The 18,554-nt window shown below is 40.1% G+C and overlaps 1 protein-coding gene across 1 annotated transcript in view; it reads left to right on the top strand.

The window, feature by feature from the left end:
* DPP4 (dipeptidyl peptidase 4) overlaps nt 1-18,554 on the top strand; it is a 75,911-nt gene that overhangs the window by 42,497 nt on the left and 14,860 nt on the right. The window contains exons 11-21 of the mRNA XM_015082793.3: nt 1,403-1,538; nt 3,594-3,638; nt 6,056-6,163; nt 6,429-6,496; nt 7,405-7,458; nt 7,844-7,965; nt 9,771-9,818; nt 10,304-10,402; nt 12,823-12,892; nt 15,222-15,416; nt 18,154-18,208. Coding sequence (XP_014938279.1) covers nt 1,403-1,538; nt 3,594-3,638; nt 6,056-6,163; nt 6,429-6,496; nt 7,405-7,458; nt 7,844-7,965; nt 9,771-9,818; nt 10,304-10,402; nt 12,823-12,892; nt 15,222-15,416; nt 18,154-18,208 — 1,000 coding nt within the window. The remainder of the gene's footprint in view (nt 1-1,402; nt 1,539-3,593; nt 3,639-6,055; nt 6,164-6,428; nt 6,497-7,404; nt 7,459-7,843; nt 7,966-9,770; nt 9,819-10,303; nt 10,403-12,822; nt 12,893-15,221; nt 15,417-18,153; nt 18,209-18,554) is intronic.

The raw sequence follows: 18,554 nt of genomic DNA, 5'->3' as shown, positions 1-18,554 counted from the left end.
ATAGCGAAGTGGTGATCCATCCTAAGTGCTCAATAAACAGTGGTTGTTTGCTTTAGTGTCCGTGAGGGGAGTGGAGATAGGTAGGACACGGTCTGTGAATTCTGAGTAAGGACAGAGCTATTTAAGCCACAAAGAATAGGATGGGATTTTTCCCTTCAGTGCTGCCTTCCAAGAATTTCGGTGAGTGTCTGTTTTGTGCCAGGTATTCTGCTAGGGCCTGGGGACACCCTGTGAACAAGACAGCTGTGGTCCTGCCTCAGAGAGCTTGCAGTCAAGTAAGGAGAGCAAAAAGATGCGAGGAGGGGGTGGTCACAGCCTGGGAAGGGAAGAGCAAAGGAGCATTTTAGCGCGTTCAGGGTGAGGAAGAGGATATGGCCATGGGCCAGAGGGGAAGAGAGGGAAGGAAAAAATTCTTTGGGAATTTTTCTGAAAAGGGGATAAGGCTTTGATCAGACAGCGGAAAGGAGTGATTTAAGAATCATTGTTCAAAATCACACTGGGGGCTAGGAAGAGTAAATAAAATAAAATATAAATGATCCAGAGCAAATATTTAGGGAGGCTAGCAGAAAATTAAATTGTGAATTCTATGCATCTCACTACAAATCAAAAGGTAGTTCCAAAACTGCTTAAAGGTATGTGTTGGAGGAAGACACAATGCTGGAGATCTCTCCAGTTGTATAAATTTTATGTTAAGGTTCCTTATTTTTTTTTCCACAAGTTCATGTTTTGAGTCTTGAGAAAAGATTTTTTACAGTATAATTATTTGATTTTCAAAGTTTGTAGAGATGTGGGTCAATTTTTTCCCCTTTGAAAATGAAGTTGAGAAAAAGGTCAGTTGTAATTTCACCCTAAAAGCAAGAATTTTCTAGAGAAGCACGTCAAATTACCAGAAAATATTCGAATCTCAGCCAGTGTCTCTGGCCTCCCTGTAATTTTCTCTCAAGACAGCAGAAAAGAGATGGGAAAATGTCACCCTTGACTTCCTGGCACCACCAAAGGCCAAGCTGAGGACTTGAAAAATCCCGAGCTGTGGTGTGAGTCACGTTTGCCAAGCCACTACTTGATGTTAGCTACTGTTTTTCCTGTCAGATATATTTTAATTTCCATTCAAAACTAAATTACACTTTAAGCTTTCAGAAAAAGTAAAATATTGTGTTATTAAATGCTTTCAACAATGATTTTAAATTATATGCCTATTAAGATTGATTTCAGTGAGTAAAATGTCTGTCTGTACCAAGGTCTGGAAATAGTTATTCTCTCTCCCCTCCCTTCCTTCCTCCCTCCCTCCTTGCTTCCTTCCTTCCTCACTCCCTCCCTCCCTTCCTCCCTTGCTCCCTCTCTTCCTTCCTTCCTCCCTTCCTCCCTCCACCCCTCCATTTTTTCCTTCCTTTCTTCCTTCCAGGGATTACTATTTGTGTGATGTAACGTGGGCAAATGAAGAAAGAATTTCTTTGCAATGGCTCCGAAGGATTCAGAACTATTCAGTCATGGATATACGTGACTATAATAACTCCACCGGCAAATGGATTTCCTCAGCGGTAAGGTTTAATGGGGATGTTCTGCTTCTAAAGCTACATGTGAGCCAAGGACAGTATGAAAACAGGCAAAGTGAGTGATTGGGAATCAGGAAATAAACTCTGAGTTTCTATTCTTTCTGACTGTCAGATCCTGAGGCAGTGGGTAAGTTTTGACTTTTAGAGAATCTGATATCTGGTGGTACTTCCGTTTCACCTTTACTCACTAGTCATACTGTTTTAGTTATGGATATTATCACTCGGGGAGGAGATGGTAATTGGAAACCCAGAAGACAGAATTTGATGTCAAAATTCAAAAAGCTCAAGAGGGCCAGTGGCTGCAAGGGCCATGAAGTGTGTTTCCATAGAGAAAATATGGGCAGTGGCAAATGACTGGCTGAGTATGTGTGAAAGAAAACAAGATTCAAAAGGCCACAAATCTGCTACCATACTGTGATTATCATTAAGCAGTAAACAGCTTTAGAACATACATAGATACCTACCCGGCTGAAAGGGTGGTAACATTAAGACAAAGGCAAGTGTTAATTCAAATCTGAGGTGCTTGGGGTGTTGGGGGGTTTCCCACAAGAAACTTCAAGGTTTGGCCAAGCTGGTGAATCAGAATTAAAGCCCCTTTGGGGACCAGCAGCCTCAGGAGGGACAAAGCCCAGGGAAGGTTTGCTGGAATATGTCAAGCACACCTCTACAAGCCATTTCCTGGTAATAGGCTCTGTGCTTACACACCTCCCCTCCCTGTTCCCATCCTGGTTGGACACAGTGAAGATTCTTGCCTCAGAAAGCTTGGGCACCCTGTATCTTGATGTGCTCATTTTGTTCATTTATACAGCAAACATTGAATACCTAATGTGTCCCAAGTTCTGTGCACAGCTCTGGATTCAAAACAAAACAAAACAAAAACAACAACAACAAATTAGACAACATGCTGTCCCCAAAATGTTGATGTTTTAGTAGGGATTATCATTATGATAATGAATAATAGTAGATACCATTTCTTGAAGACTCACAGTGGAGTCAGAGATTCAGTGAGGTTAAGGGGCTTGCTTCGGTCACATGACAGCCAGAATTCAAACTAAAAAAATCTCAAGCTTTTTGTTTCCTGTAAAACATATCATCCTACTATCAAGATATTGTGACCTAAAAGAGTATAAGCAAGGTACAGAGGTAATGTAGGGCACAAGAAGGCGATCCACTCAACTGGGGACAGGGGATGGGAGATGACAAGGAAGAACTAAAGCAGCCTGGGCAGATAAGGGCACAAGGACCCTGTGAGCAGAGGCTGTGCAAAGGCATCCAGTGAATGGCTTGGAGTGTGCAGGGTCTGGGGCTCCCAGAGGACCAGGGGTTGGGTTGAGGCACAATGATGAGAACTGAGGGTGGGGGTAGACTGAGTCTCAGGCACCATTCCCAGGAGTTTGGACTGACTAGTAAGACACAGGGCGCTATTTCCAGGTGTTAAATAGAAGAGGATCATGAGATAGAACCATCTGTTGCCAAGTGAGGTCAGCCAGGGGTTGAGCAGGGTGGAGGGCAGACTAGAAGAAGAAAAGAGCCACAGGGTCTCAGCCAGGAGGTCATGACAACAAACCAGGGGAAATCAGACAAGAACCTGAGCTAAGGCAGTAACCGTGGAGAAGGAAGAGAGGAGTCAAAGAACCAGGAGACAGGGGCTGAGGAGGTGGCTGTGAGTAGTGGAGGCATCTAGAGCGACTCCCACATCTCTGGCTTGGGTGAGTGGTGGCACTAGGCAGAAGAATAAAGGTGTAGGAACAAGCCGGTGGGGATGGAGGCAAGATAAATGACATCATCTTCTGTTCTGCACCTGTTGAATTGAAAATGCTGATGGACCTTCCAGGGCCACATATGGAGACAGAGCCCTAGGCAAGAGAGGTAAATGTTCTAATGCAACAGTCCTAACATAAATACAAATATATAAATGGAGACAGTTTTCAACTATTTTAAGTACCATTTCATTTGTATTACCATGATTTGCAGCTAAAGAATTAGAATGCATAGCTTACTTCTCTCTGGAACACTGTCCCTGTATTTTTCTCTCCCTAGGCACAAGAACACATTGAAATGAGTACCACTGGCTGGGTTGGAAGAGTAAGTGGTTAAGAGTCATGGTTTTTTTTTTTTTTTTCATATGGATCAGATACGCAGAGCTATTTAATATGTAGATATACCGGGGTGTCTGGGTGCCTCAGGAGGTTAGGCATCCAACTCCTGGTTTTGGCTCAGGTCATGATCTCATGGTCGTGGGATGGAGCCCCACAATGGATTGCACGCTGGCCATGGAGCCTGATTGAGATTCTCTCTCTTCTTCTTCCTCTGCCCCTCCCCCACTTGCACTCACGTGCTCTTTCTCTTTCTTTCTCAAAAAAAAAAAAAAAAAGTAAATATACCAAATGAGGGCCCTATGTTATTTGCTATTAACAGAAATATTACTTGACCTATTTCTCAAAATACTTAAATGCCCCCCGCAGAGATATCTTTTTATACAGAATATAGAACATGCTCAGCTGGAAGAAGTAAAAGGACAAGTTAAAACTTAATAGCAGACAAAACAGAAGACATACTCGAGGCAAACTGTAGGTCCTGGAAAGTAAAAAGCAAACCTATGCTGAAAAGCCTCTAAGATGCCAAATATGCTCATTGACCTCATCTTCAAAGTCCTGTGCTTTGGAGGCAGAAAACATGGCTTCCATCCACAGCCTACACCAATGTGTAAGGAGATGGGACTATATCCAGTAGCAACGCAGCGGCAAACACACCACACTGCTGTGTACCTCCCTCTGGAGGAAACAGTACTCGTGTGGCTTCACGCTTTCCTAGGCCCCAGATGCAGAGTTTCATCCAAGAAAGCACGGTGACCCGCAGGGACTTGTCACGCTTCTCGCTCCTGCTGCGCTCCGCCTTGGGCAGAATCACCAGCCGTGTTGCCACCAGACCATGGAATGAAACAAGTTAACAAAGGAAGTGCAGCCATTGCGGCACCTCATAGAAAGACGATGAACAAATCTCACCTAATTTTTATGACCACTTCTATTAAGTCTCCTTTAAGACAGAAACAAAGGAACAAAATGTGTAAAGATTTCACTCATATCTCTCAGGGCATAGAGGGGAGGCCCCTGGTCCAGGAACAGGACCCCTTCCAGCTGGGCTCAGAGTTCCGATAGCATTCGCACGTCCCTTTTCTTCAGGCATTGATTGGGCAGAGGGGAGAGGTTTGCCAACATGAAAAGTGGTTTCCTCCATGGCAAGAGACACGCTACACTTCCTCACGACTCTTTGAAAAAAATATGTTTTTTCCTCTCTGTATTTAACCAGACAGATGCCACTTTTCACACATTTCTACTAGGCACAACTCCATCCAGGGGAAACAGGGAAATGTATTAAAAAGATAAGGCTGTGAACACAGGTCTAGAGAGGGGAATGTGTTTCAGAGCTCTGTAATGAGAACACCAAGTGTATTGCACGCCTCAGCTTGCTCCATAAATGAATCCACTTTGAATCACTAAATAGAAGAGGGAAGCATTTTTCTTCCTTCCCAAAATGGGAGCTGATGAAAGAGGAAACATCTAGGGTAAAGTGAACCAACAATTTTAAAAGACCATCTCCTACCTGCTCTCAAATGTAGTCGTAAGGCGACATATTCCTTTCAGGCTGGGATAGATACTCTTCTGCTTAAACTACATTATGTTCTGAGAACTATCTTTTATTGAACTGTGAAAAATGGAAATTTTATAGTATATTTCCATACAACTACTTTTTTGGTAAATTGTTGATCCTATTTAGCAAAATGAAAAGACTTACCATAAAAATGGTAACTATAAAAATGTTTCCATGTGAAATATACGACAGACATTCCTTATAGCACCCAGTCCAGAAATGGTTAAAGACTTCCTGGCTTTCAAAAGGAAATATGTATTTTAAAAAGAGGGAATAAATCCCTCAAATTACAAACCACTTCTTATCTGAAACAGTAAAGATAATAGTCTGTTTCAAACCAACAAACAAAACAGTAAGCAATCAACTCATGGTTGTGGGAAGGGACGGGGTGTGGGGAGATGGGTGAAATAGGTGAAGGGGATTAAGAGGTACAAACTTCCAGTTACGATAGTAATAATAGTGTGTTTCAAGAAAGCACACCTGTGACATTGAGAAAATTTACCTCATAAAACTGAACAGATTTTTGCCCATTTGTAGCCAGAAGTCCTTGAGTTATCATCCACAGAGAGATGTCCAAAGATAACAATACCACTGCTCTGTGTTGAGTGTCCTGTGTAAGCCTTTTTATGTGCTTTCTCTCATTTACTGTGCACAAAAAATTCCCTGAGAGAGATCTTTTTGTCTGCATTTTCTAGAAGGAGAATTTTCTTTTGAGACACTGTGGTTTCATTTGGCAAGTAAATGAAGCATGGGTTTTGGGCAGAGATGTTGAGAGGACTTTCAAAATTAAAGTTGGTGCTGAGATGAGACTAATGTGCTCTAATGTGTTTTTTGTTTCTATTTTATTCTAGTTTAGGCCTGCGGAACCTCATTTTACCTCTGACGGGAGGAACTTCTACAAGATCATCAGCAACGAAGATGGCTACAAACACATTTGCCGTTTCCAAATAGATAAGAAAGTGAGTATTCCTACGTAATTTACTTCAGGTTGATCTCTTTTTTAATGCAACTAACTTGACGTGGAAATCATTTGGTAAAGTCGATCAAGGTGTACTAATAATCTGATTAATTCAAATTCCAAAGCAGTATCTAGAGTACAGTGGGATGGGGTGGGGACACCCAAAAAGGCCTAAGATCATCTGAACTGTTGCTATAAATGATTTAACCCTCCACTTAACTTTGGCGAGAGAGTTCCATAAACCTCTTTTTAAAAAATTCCGTTAGGATTGCACATTTATTACAAAAGGAGCTTGGGAAGTCATCGGGATAGAAGCTCTTACCACTGATTACCTGTGAGTATTCTAATAATCGATCGGATGGATGTAAATATAGTTGTTGTAATCACACCCTCTCTGCCCAGAAATAGGGGAAAATCTCCTACAAATAAAGAATAGTCTATTTGGAATGTGTTCAGTACTTTTTTCTTTTTAACATACGGAAGCCTTAATGATTTTCACATATGCTCAGCAGATTTGATACCCTGCCACCAAGTGGCTCTACCTCTTGCTCTTACCTGCTTTACATTAGAAGAGCTGTAGCCTCTTTTTCTTAAACATCTTAGAACACTGAACCAGAATCAGGGGCGTTTCGTGAAATGTTAACTGTCACCGAATTCTGGAAGGCTTGCAAAGGCTATTTTATATCTGTCCACGTTTCGGCCTCGCTTTTTGGAAAATGGAAAGCTTTGCAGAGGCTGTCAGCTACCATGCACGAATTGTGGCATGAATTGAGGAGTGTTATTTTTCATTAGAATCTAAGGCACTTTTATAATTCGTTATCGGGTGTCACCATGGAGGATTTTTGCCCCTGCCCAAAGCAGTCTTTGAAGGTCCTCTTTAGAAGTGGCTCTGTGGCCCTCAGGAAGATGGTAGTTTGTGTTCTAGAACAGAAAATATGGGAAAAAATAGGTACACACGGGCTCTCAACTTCAGGCTACTTGTCCAGTCACATTTTTCTTATAAGAGACTTTTTTTCTTTTTTTTTGTTTTGTTTTGAGTTTTTACTTGTCACTGTAATGAAGGGAGCAATTCCTGCATTCAGATATTAGAGATAATGGGGGAAAATGGCCTCTGGGGGAGAGGGAGCAGGGAAGAATGATACAAGAAGGGCCAGAACTAATGCTTGGTGTTGAGTTAAACAAAGTGTGCTTGACTTTCTTTAAAAACATAATTAATATACATCTCATTTGTTTTCTTCCCAGATACTACATTAGTAATGAATATAAAGGAATGCCAGGAGGAAGAAATCTTTATAAGTAAGAGCTCCACCAAGTTGTTGACTTGAGTCTTTTTAGCTGAAGAACAATTTCTGGGTTGTTGTTGTTGTTGTTGTTTTTCCTTGTCTTAACCAGAATTGTAAGTTCTAGTTTCTGTTCTAGAAGAACTTTGGTTCCTTTATAAATCAAACCTCCACATGTCACCAAAAGAGAATGGCTTTATTAGATGCTTTATGTTATTTCCAAACAGTAGGAGGTTTGAGGTTATTACGAATTAATTCATGTATCTATCTCACACTAAAAAGAAGTTTTTGAGCATTGCTTTGACATTCTGATAGCTTTGAAACCAGAATATGGCATAATTCAATTCCATCTTTTCATTTCTTCTTTCGTCAAGCACTTAATTTCCACCATTGGTTCACAGAATCCAACTTAATGACTACACGAAAGTGGCATGCCTGAGTTGTGAGCTGAAACCAGAGAGGTGTCAGTACTATTCTGTATCATTTAGTAAAGAGGCAAAGTACTATCAACTTAGATGTTCAGGTAAGTGTGAATGGACATGGGGAGGGAAGACAGCATCACCATGTCTGTCTGTCTACCCAAAGCGGTTCCTAACATTCCCTTAGGCTGCACGTTTTTCCAGCCTTCCACTCGCCAGCTGACGTTCCCTCTTCTCTTCGGACATCATTCACCACCCTCCTGGCTCAGTCTGCCCATTTGTCCCTTTCTCTGTCCCATCTGGGAAACATTCTTGCTGCCCTGCTCAGTTTTCTTCTCTTGAATCTGAGGTGCTCTTGAAATCACTGAAGTCCCCTTCTCTTCAAGCTCTAAGTGGTGAGTTAACCACCTTTCCTCCCCTTCTGGCCAAGAGACTTGCATGGCTTGCTTTTGAACACACACAAGTACACACACACAGTGGAGCCTATGTATAATAGAGGTAGTTCATTGTTTTAGACAGACAGATAGAGATAGATATATATTAGATTTTTTGTTGTAGGTTTTTTTAGTGTCGACTTTTTATTATTTTATGCACTTGCCCCTCTAAATGAGAAAATACATGCGGGTAGTGCCTGTCACCCAACCTGCTCACTGTTCCATCTTCTGTTGCTGTTTTATTTTCATTTTCTTTATGATAAATGAAGAAACTTGGCAAGGACGGGCAACAGGACTTCCACAGGTGGCACAGCTAATAAGAGGTGGCACCGGTAGAACAACAGGATCCAAGCCCAGGTCTCCACCTCCCAAGCACTCGGATAAGCACTATGCTAGGTTACTTCTCAAAATGAAAGAATCTGGATACTCTGGAAAGAATCCTCCCCTCACCGAAGAGACCTCCAAACCAGCTAACTGAATCTTTCTTTACCAGCACAGTTTCTTTATTATTACATTTTAGTTTCTGTGACTGTTTTTAGTCACCACTTCTTGGGCATGCATTTCATACTGGGAACTATGCTAGAAGTTTTATATTTGTGGTCTTGTTTGATTCCTAAGAAAACTCTATAAAGTAGATATTGCCCTCATTTTGTATGTAAAGAGATGGAAGCATAGATATGTTGTCCTAAGTCACACAGCAGGTAAGTCAGGGTTCAAACCCAGGTCTGTATAATGCCATCACTGTGGTTCTGATCACCAGTAAAACATTAATATTATCTAAATGCATGAAAATTAAATAGCTCACCAAATAGCTTTCTTATACATTACCTTCTAGTCTGCATCTACTACAGTTGGGATAAATAGTGAAGATATGTTCATGTGAGAAAAACACTTTTGCATGCCAGAAAGGAATAGCTTATCCAAGTCAGGCACTGTGCAGATGTGCCCCCTGGCTCGGGATTCCGTACGGGGGGGGGGGGGGGGGGGGTGGGGTGCGGGAGGGGGGGGAGAATCTGCCCCTTCCACGGGGAAGGGGGGGGGCTGGTTCCAGAGCTCCACCCTGAGGGGGCGGGGCCTGAGAGTGGGCGTGGTCATCGCAGGACTGTGGACTTAGGGTGGGGAAGGAAAGATAGCAGCTGTCAGGGGTCTGCTGGTTTAGTTCACAGATGAGGAAATTGAAAGCAACATGCCCAAGGTACCCAGTAGGGCCAGAGGTTCATTTTCTGCTTCATTCTCCTGATCCTCCTGCCTTTCCGGTAATACTTATTACAATCAAATTGCATTTATTTCAAAGAAAAAACCAGCTACCACTTAGTAAGCCCCTTATACGACTATGATAGTTATTCTGTCAAAGCTAAGTGGTATCAAAATGATGTCAAAGTTAAATGGTAACAAATGCCGTTTTTGAAAACTATGCTATCTCCTTTTCTTAAAAAAATCTCACCTAAAACATTTTTCCCTGATTATGTTAACAGGCCCTGGTCTGCCCCTCTATACTCTACACCGAAGTAGCAACGATGAAGGTACTTTCTAAGATTTCACCTTTTGTTTGCTCATTAGAAAAGTGCGTGTGAATAGGACCAACATGTACTTAGCATAGTGGGATTTTTTTTGGCTTTAGAGTGTTTGAACCATGATTTGAACTCAAGGTTTCTAATCTAAAGAATGCATAGTCCCTTGGAGTGCCTGAGTGGCTCAGTAGGTTAAGTGCCTGACTTCCGCTAAGGTCATGATCTCAAGGTCTGTGGGTTTGAGCCCCATGTGGGGCTCTGTGCTGACAGCTCACAGCCTGGAGCCTGCTTTTGATTCTGTCTCCATCTCTCTCTGCCTATCCCCAGTTTGTGCTCGCTCTCTCTCTCTCTCTCTCTCAATAATAACTAAATAAACTTTAAAAATTATTTTAAAAAAGAATGCATAGTCCATCAGTGAATTGCCACTTATTACAGCCTTGCACAATCCATATTCTTCACATTGTAATGAATGACTGCTGTCTCGAATATTTATTTAGAACTGAGGGTCCTGGAAGACAATTCAGCTTTGGATAAAATGCTGCAGGAGGTCCAGATGCCCTCAAAAAAACTGGACTTCATTATTTTGAATGAAACAAGTAAGTTGAATTTCTTTCAGAACAGAACTGCTCACGGAAACACCAATAAAAATCCCTCCAAACGTGACAACTTGATCTGAAAATACACATTTTATATTATATGTAAATCTAACCTAAGTTTATTTTGTCTATGAAATAGTCTGTCACGAGAACTGCTGGTTTTACTTTTTGTTTTGTTTTCAAATACAGCACCCTTCTATGTGAAATTTAATTCTGTTAAGAGGAAGCCTTTGGAAAAAAACCAGTATTGCTACCCCATACCCCAGCTTCATTTTGTTAGGAACTCTGTTCTATAAAGTATTAATTGCCCGTTTAATTTAATGATATCCTGATATATTTTGCCTTTAACCCAAAGAAGTAAAAAATATATCTGAGATGACTATAAAAAAATTAGGGTTGGCTGTAAAATGCTGAAACTTCAGACTCGGAAGAGAAATCTTGGATTTTTCTAACCTTCTCCCTGCCACAGTTAGCCTAGTCCCCGTGCCGGGAGCCTGGATGATGTGCAGAAACCACTAAGAATGGGGGGGGTGGGGGGTGGGGAGAGGTCTTTAAGCAGGAAATGCAGTCGGGTCGTTTTTATTTGGTTGCTCGTTTTTTCCATTAAGAGCTAATTACTCGTGGGGGATGGGGGAATCCACCAGGACTGATTTATTTCACATTTTAAAAAATATATAGGGTAATAATAGAAAATATTCAAAAAGATTCAATAGAAAAGATTCATCCAAGATTCATCCAAGATTAAATGGCAGGAAAAGCACCAGAAAACAGAGGGTGCTTCTGAAGAACTCCTCAGCATGGGGCTACTCAAAAATGAAATGTGCATAGAATCACCCGGAACCTTGCTAATGTGGCTCTGTGATCCAGCAAGGAGGGGTGAGCCCAGGGTTCAGAGTTTGGAATTAGCCCCTAGGTGATGCCAGTGTTGCTGGCCCCTGAATCAGGCATGGTGGGCAAGAATTTAGAGTTCTGGAGAGCCACCTCGACTGTTGGTGCAGAAGGCACTGCATACTGGAGACTTGACAAAAAGTGGGGGACCCTGAAAGTTTTTGACTCAGAGAAGCCATAGGATTGGATGGACAACCTGCTGGGGAGGTTGGAGCTTCCAGAACCACCTTCCACAGCCACCTCATCTGGGAGGTGGTTGTACATTCAAACTCCAGGAAAGGAGGGCTGGGGGGAAGTGGGGGTTGAGGTCTTGGAGGAGGGGCAGAAGGAGGTGGGACTGGTGACTTCAAAGAACCCCCCCAAAAGAAAACACTCCATCTTCAGAATGATGGAGCTAAAACACTTCTAATCAACTAGTACCCATTCAAACAAAGGAGAGATGAAATGGTGGGTTTGGCATACTTACTGAAAACAATATGGTCAACACATAGCTTGACATTCTATGGAAAAATAATAAAGACTTAAATTTAGAAGGCATAAAATAATCAGCAAAAGACAAATTAAAGAGAAATCTATTTATATAAAGATTTTACTCCTAAACCTTTCTTTTTACATCAACTGAAATAACTGTGAAAGAAAGAAAGAAAAGAAAAGAAAGAAAGAAAGAAAGAAAGAAAGAAAGAAAGAAAGAAAGAGAAAGAAAGAAAGAAAGAAGCAGCTCTAGAGATAATGGATTTTTTTCGTCTTCAAGCTAAATCTACTGAAGCTGGAAATAATCTGATTAAAATATGAAACATCTCTCTCTCTCTGTCTGTCTCTGTCTCTGTGTGTGTGTCTTTAACATTTATTAGTCTAACTCATCATCTTGAATTTGGGAGCAAAGGAAACCAATTCATTACTTAGGGCAAATTTTATTAAACTGATGCTAAATCAAGCACAGAGAATAAAACAGATCTGCAGACCATACAGAACGTTCACAACAGTCTGCGCCGTGTAAACCTGATTTCGTTCTGTGAAACACAGAGCTGAAAATGGGAACTCAGCTTTGCGGTCTGGGATGGCAATAAGAATTACAAAAATGTTATTAAATCAGAATTTTAAAATAAAGTTGGGGCCAACTAAAAATCCTAAACATCTTCAAGGAAATTCAAGAAGAGGAAAACATTTTGGAGGAAAGCTTAGAACATAAGCCATAAACAAACTAGATAAGTAGATCAGATGCCAAAGAACAGAATCATAAAAACAAAACATTAGCAATTCTAAGATGCACTTTTATTTTACAAGGCACCAATGTATTTAATAGATACATTAGAAAAGACTATGGCTTTAATCTTAACTAGTATCCTAACCTGAAAGAGAATATTTTTATATCTTAAAAACATGCTGAATCCAAGCAGTTCATTTTCTTTCTCAATTCTAATTTAACAAATTGTTGACTACTAGCTATGATTTATCACTGACAGGGATAAGAGACCTAGATCATGTGCTAATAATTATTCTTAATTTACTAATTAATCTTTCTGTTTGTTTAGAATTTTGGTATCAGATGATTTTGCCTCCTCATTTTGATACATCCAAGAAATATCCTCTCCTAATAGACGTGTAAGTATTCAAGAGGAAGGAACAATTTGGAAGTTAACCACTGTACATGTTTTTACCCAAGGGCAGTTTACAGAAAATTAACGTTTAAAAAATGTTAAAAAAAAAAATCCTTCCTCTCTTCCTGAATCATTGTAAAGCAGTTTTACTGTTTCCTTCTCCCATTTTGCAATCACAACCCCAAATTTTCGTTTTCTACCATCTTTCTAATGGAGAGAGTAGACACCCTTCTGTCATAATTTTGTTTTGATCTGTTTCTCTGCACTACAAGAGAATTTCAAAGAATTTTCAGGTCCCAGTTTTATCCTTACCTCTTGCCCATTTTAACATGTAAGAGATAGGTATTAATAGTATTAACAATTTCTTTACCCCCAAGTTTCCCCAAACATCTTGAATGGTGGCCTTTGATTCACTAGGACATCAGGTTTCTTTTCCATTAGTTTCTAACATATCACTGCCTGGTATTTTCCACTTGCATCTTTGGTGAAGAGACGATGTGATACAGGAAATTATTCATTATAATCCAAACGTCTTCAGGTGTTAGAGAAAGTTCTGAAACACAAATCTTTGAGCAGTAAATGTAAACTCATGCAAATTCTAAATATGGCATCTTTGTAAAATATTTTTGATAATTACTGGGAATATATTTTACTTTAGTCCTTCTAAAATTGCCCTGAACTCACATATGATGCCACAATGCCACTCTTCCTGTCCTTGCTTGTCTCATTTCCTTTATTAAAAACAAAACAAAACAAACCAACAAATGTGCTGGGGACCTGCTGCACACCAGGTGATTTGCAAACCTATATGAGTTCTATTGCGCCCATTGTATGGGGAGGGGGAAGGGAGGGACGTTAATATCCAACACAGCCTGTTGCACTGTATTTACAGTTCCATGTAAACAAAAAAAAGCTCAAAGAAAGAGAAAAAAGGTACTTTAAACTTCAAAAGATGCTGTTTGATTTTCAGTAAGCCTTATTACTTTGACTACAGTGACACTAGTTTGCTTTAGGTTTCAAACCCCCTACTGAAAACAGATCCTTTAGAAAACAGTGATATTTTTATCTTCTTTGACTACCTAGTAAGGAATGATTAGACCTCTCTTTTATAAGGAAAGTTTTAAAAAACAGAGTAAATTTACTGCCTGTTTTTTTCAGTTATTTTCCTCTTCCCATCCTAACATGTCTAAATCTTTGCTTTCTATTTCTTAAAATAATGTTGTTTAATCTTAGTGGGTTAGGTAACTTGACACATAACTAATATTAAGGGAAGCTATTACTCTACCATATCTAATATCATTGAATCTAATATCATTTCACATGTTGTTAAAAAATGTTTGCTCACCCAAGAAATGCATGAGAGCATTTGTCTCTTTAAAGTTAGAATGTTACAATATTTAGTTTAAAATTAAAGTACTATAATGTTTGTTTAAAATCAAACTTCTTTTGACTTCTTTCACTAGGAAGAGAAAAGGCATGTTGTGGAGGGGACAGTGAACAGATCAGTAGGAGAAATGGGCTTGGAGGGAGAGGTATAGGAGAAGGTCTGGGTCCAGGAGTCTCGTAGATCGTGCAAAGATGACATATTTAAATGTGATGCAAGGAGCTATCGGGAGCTTGTCTTGATTAACAAATGGAAATGAGAGGGCTTGATGGAAAGTGTGCATCCAGCTGTTTGGGAGTGGGAGTTAAACACGTTAATAAGTAGAATGCTGAACAACAACATGCCCATTTTTCAATACAGTCTACTTCTTTCTCCTTTGAAGTTTTAAGGAGTAGCATCCATTCATACTTTGGCCCATTCCACAATGACTCGTGCACATTTGTGGCCTTAGTGTGCAACCCCATCTGGGGTTGCGGGGAAAACAGTGCATATTATACACCAAAGTGGTCCTTAAGGAAGTTCCAGCCTAGGAAATACATTTGTAGTCGAGAAGTGTTGGTAAGCCAGGGAGGAAGGATATATTCAAAGCTGCCTTTATTGTCATTCTCATTAATTTTTCCTAACACAACTTCCCTGTCCCAACTGTTAAGTCTTTATTTCTTTGATTTCCAAGAAACATACGACTTAGAAAATGTTGGCCTGTGAAGTCTGTGTTTGATACCAGTCTTCAAAGATAATACTGATGGGCATCTTTGAAGGAAACACACAGCCATTATAGTCATGTTGCCAAGTTTTAGAGGGACCATTGTGGGCACCCTGGTGGCTGGCACAATTTCAGGCTCATGATCTGGAAAGATGCATACTTATTGTCCACAGGGAGTAGAAATATAAGCACTCCTCATTTGATTCAGAAAAACCACAAAGGCTAACAATTTGGGATTTTTCACAGATATGCAGGCCCGTGTAGTCAAAAAGCAGACGCTATCTTCAGACTCAACTGGGCTACTTACCTTGCAAGCACAGAAAACATTATCGTAGCTAGCTTTGATGGCAGAGGAAGTGGTTACCAAGGAGATAAGATCATGCACGCAGTCAACAGAAGACTGGGAACATTTGAAGTTGAAGATCAAATTGAAGCAGCCAGGTGAGTGACTAGGAGATGAATTCTAAGATCATCTGATTTTCCTCCCCCAATTTATATTTCCAAGTTGTAAAGCGTAAAGAATGTGGAGTGTTTTGGGATGCACCTTTCATCTTTGGGGTGTATTTTCATGAAGATAATCACATTTATGTAAAAATGTATGTCATTATAGACGTATATAAAGGTTAAAGAAGACACAGCTCTTAAATTCCTCTGTGTGACTCTAGAAAGATAGTTGGTATATGTGCTACCACCCTCTAGGAACAGAGACTCAAAATTCAATTAATACATGGACAAACTGAGGGATAAATGCACTCCTGAGGAAACACCTAACTCAACAAGTGAGCCATCCCTGTAGTCAAGTACAAGTGAAGGAGTTCAGTGTTCCTTTAGAATGTAGGAAGCTACACTACACGTGACAGCTATGAAGTCCTAGGAGTGGCTCTTACAGTCCGGATGAGGGTCACTTCGCCATTTGGGGGAAATTGTGGAGCAAAAGCCATCTTCACTAACAATTATAAGGGTTTCATTAAGTATGAACCACATCTCATTCTCGTGCTTTCCTGTCACGGGACCATAGATAGACATGATCTGGCTTAAGAGAGATTTTAATCATGAATAATGGTCACCATGTAATGCACATGTAACATGGGCAGTGTTTTGCCTGCATTGTCATGAGAACCGCACAGCAGCCCTGCAAGGTAGGCGTCTGTACCCCATATTTCAGGTATAAAAAAATTGCAGCACCTTAGGTAATTTGCCAGGGGAAGTCAGGATTCGAATCCAGTCTCCCAACTCACATACAGCTGCATTCAACTGGTAAATGGGAAATGTAGTCTTTTGAGGTTCTATAACCAACTGCATGGATGTCTAGGGAGACATTATAAGTGGTTGATTTAAAACAATGTTGTGGAATCATAAACTAGCAAATGCAGCAAAACTGTGAATGAATAAGTGGGTGGAAGAAAATGCTTTTAAAAACAAGGAACAACCAAAGAGAAGATAACAGAAAATTTAATAAGTATCCGTAAGTCTCTTACACCAAAGTTAATGATTTGCTATTTTCCTTTAAAGTAAAAAAGAGAGAAAGGGAGGTTTAGATTAGAAAGAGGATGAACTGGTTCAGGAGTAATGCTGTGATATTTTAAATCTAAATGTTTACCCAAATTGATCCTCTGTGAGAGAGGGCAGAGTTTCCATGGCTTCTCAAATCCAACATTACAGAATTGGGTGTCCACAATGTACATCTCCAGTTTAAAAAAATTAATGAGGGGCATTTGGGCCACTCGGTCAGTTAAGCGGCCAGCTCTTGATCACAGCTTAGGTCATGGTCTCACAGTTCAGTGAACTCCAGCCCTGCCTCTGGCTCTGAGTTGATGGTACCGCCTACTTGAGATTCTGTCTCTCCTCTTTGCCCCTTCCCCGCTTTTGTGCGCGCGCTCTCTCTCTCTCTCTCTCAAAATAAATGAACTTTAAACAAATAAAAAGTAAAAACTTAATGAGAATGTATTTATACAACAGAATACTATTTCAGTGACTGAAAAGAACAGCATACATAGATGAATCTCACAGGCTTTTGAATGAAAGAAGCCAGGCAAAAAGGTGTATATCCTGCATGACCCATTTTATATAAAGTTCAAAAACAGGTACAGATTGGAATCCTGAACATGAAATGAAATGTTTTCTTTTTGCAAAGGGAGAAATGTCCCAGAGGCTTCCAGGGGATAGTAATGCACTATATTTTAGTTTAAGGATATACTAATTTCCGTAAATGCTTATCAACTTGTACACTCATGATTTGGTGGACATTTCCATACATATATGTGGTCTAAGCTTTAAAAGTTTACAGGGAGAATATAATGAGTTGAAAACTACTTACTTTTAATTTTTGCTAATAATGCTTAACTCGGCATCCTAAGGCATATATCTACAATTGAAAACACAAAAATTCTCCCAAGTCACATACAGGTCAATGTAAGGGTCCCCAACCCACATCAATACTACAAAGTTAAAAGAGTCCCACTCGCTAGATTTCTCCTTAAAGGAAACAAATTACCTTTTGATATAAGGCTAAGATTAAGAAGAGGGTGCATAAAACATTTTTCTCATTTCTTTACCTCGATACCAATTCTGAACACAATTTAGTGGCAAAAAGACTTCTTACTTCATCAAGGAAAAATTGCTTCCTATTTAATGGGTGCTGAGCTAACTAATCAACACCCACCATAAGAAGGAATTTATTTAGAGAATGGTGTTTAAGTTCTCAGGTAGGGGGCCCAGAGACATTTCTAAGCCCCACCCAGATGTTCTCCATGCCTCTATATCTCTCCATGGTGGGGGCATCCTCTCTTAAACTGAAAAACATCTGGAGAGATTTAAATTCAATTATGTAAAGAAAAGTGCATCTGGGCTGCAAATTTTTATACAAAGCTGTGAAAAAAACTGCCAGGATTTGTTTTCTGTGAATCATACATACACACACACACACACACACACACACACACACACACACACAAAATTTTTGTGGACCCCCAACAAAAGTAAACCTTGTTCGTCTGGCCCTTGAGTTTAAAATGACAGACATCCTTCTCAGGTGTTTATTTGATTGCTGGCAGTGATTAATCTTAGATTCCAATAGGATGAAACAGAGAACAAATGGCAGGGTTTCCTATCTGTGCACTTATCTTAGTTTCTACACACAAAGCCGTGCTAATTCATGGACTTCTTCCATGTATTTTAGACAATTTTCAAAAATGGGATTTGTGGACGACAAACGGATTGCAATTTGGGGCTGGGTGAGTAGTTGTTTGGTTAATGAATCCGTATGCATATAGTTGGTGAATATAATCCAGAGCATGATAATTTACCTTTGGCATGTAAATATTTAGAGATGGAAATCATGTATTTTTAATCTAAGAAGATCCAAATAAAATGTCTTCAATCTCTAGGCAGTGAGTCCCTGTTGGTCAGGCATACAGCTTTGTTTATTCTGATCAAGGAGGGAGGTGAGGGAGGTAAGGAAAAGAGAGAAAGAAGTAGAATGGTGAGGAAGGGAGAGTAGGAGACAGGGAAGGAGGGAGATTTTCCTCACGAGTCAAAGTCAGTAAAGACCTAGTGTGTATTGATTTTGTTTTCTTTAAT

The sequence above is a fragment of the Acinonyx jubatus genome, chromosome C1 (assembly GCF_027475565.1).
Source record: "Acinonyx jubatus isolate Ajub_Pintada_27869175 chromosome C1, VMU_Ajub_asm_v1.0, whole genome shotgun sequence".
NCBI classification, from domain to species: domain Eukaryota; kingdom Metazoa; phylum Chordata; class Mammalia; order Carnivora; family Felidae; genus Acinonyx; species Acinonyx jubatus.
Note: the sequence above shows the minus strand (reverse complement) of the source record. Positions and strands in the feature narration are given on the sequence as shown.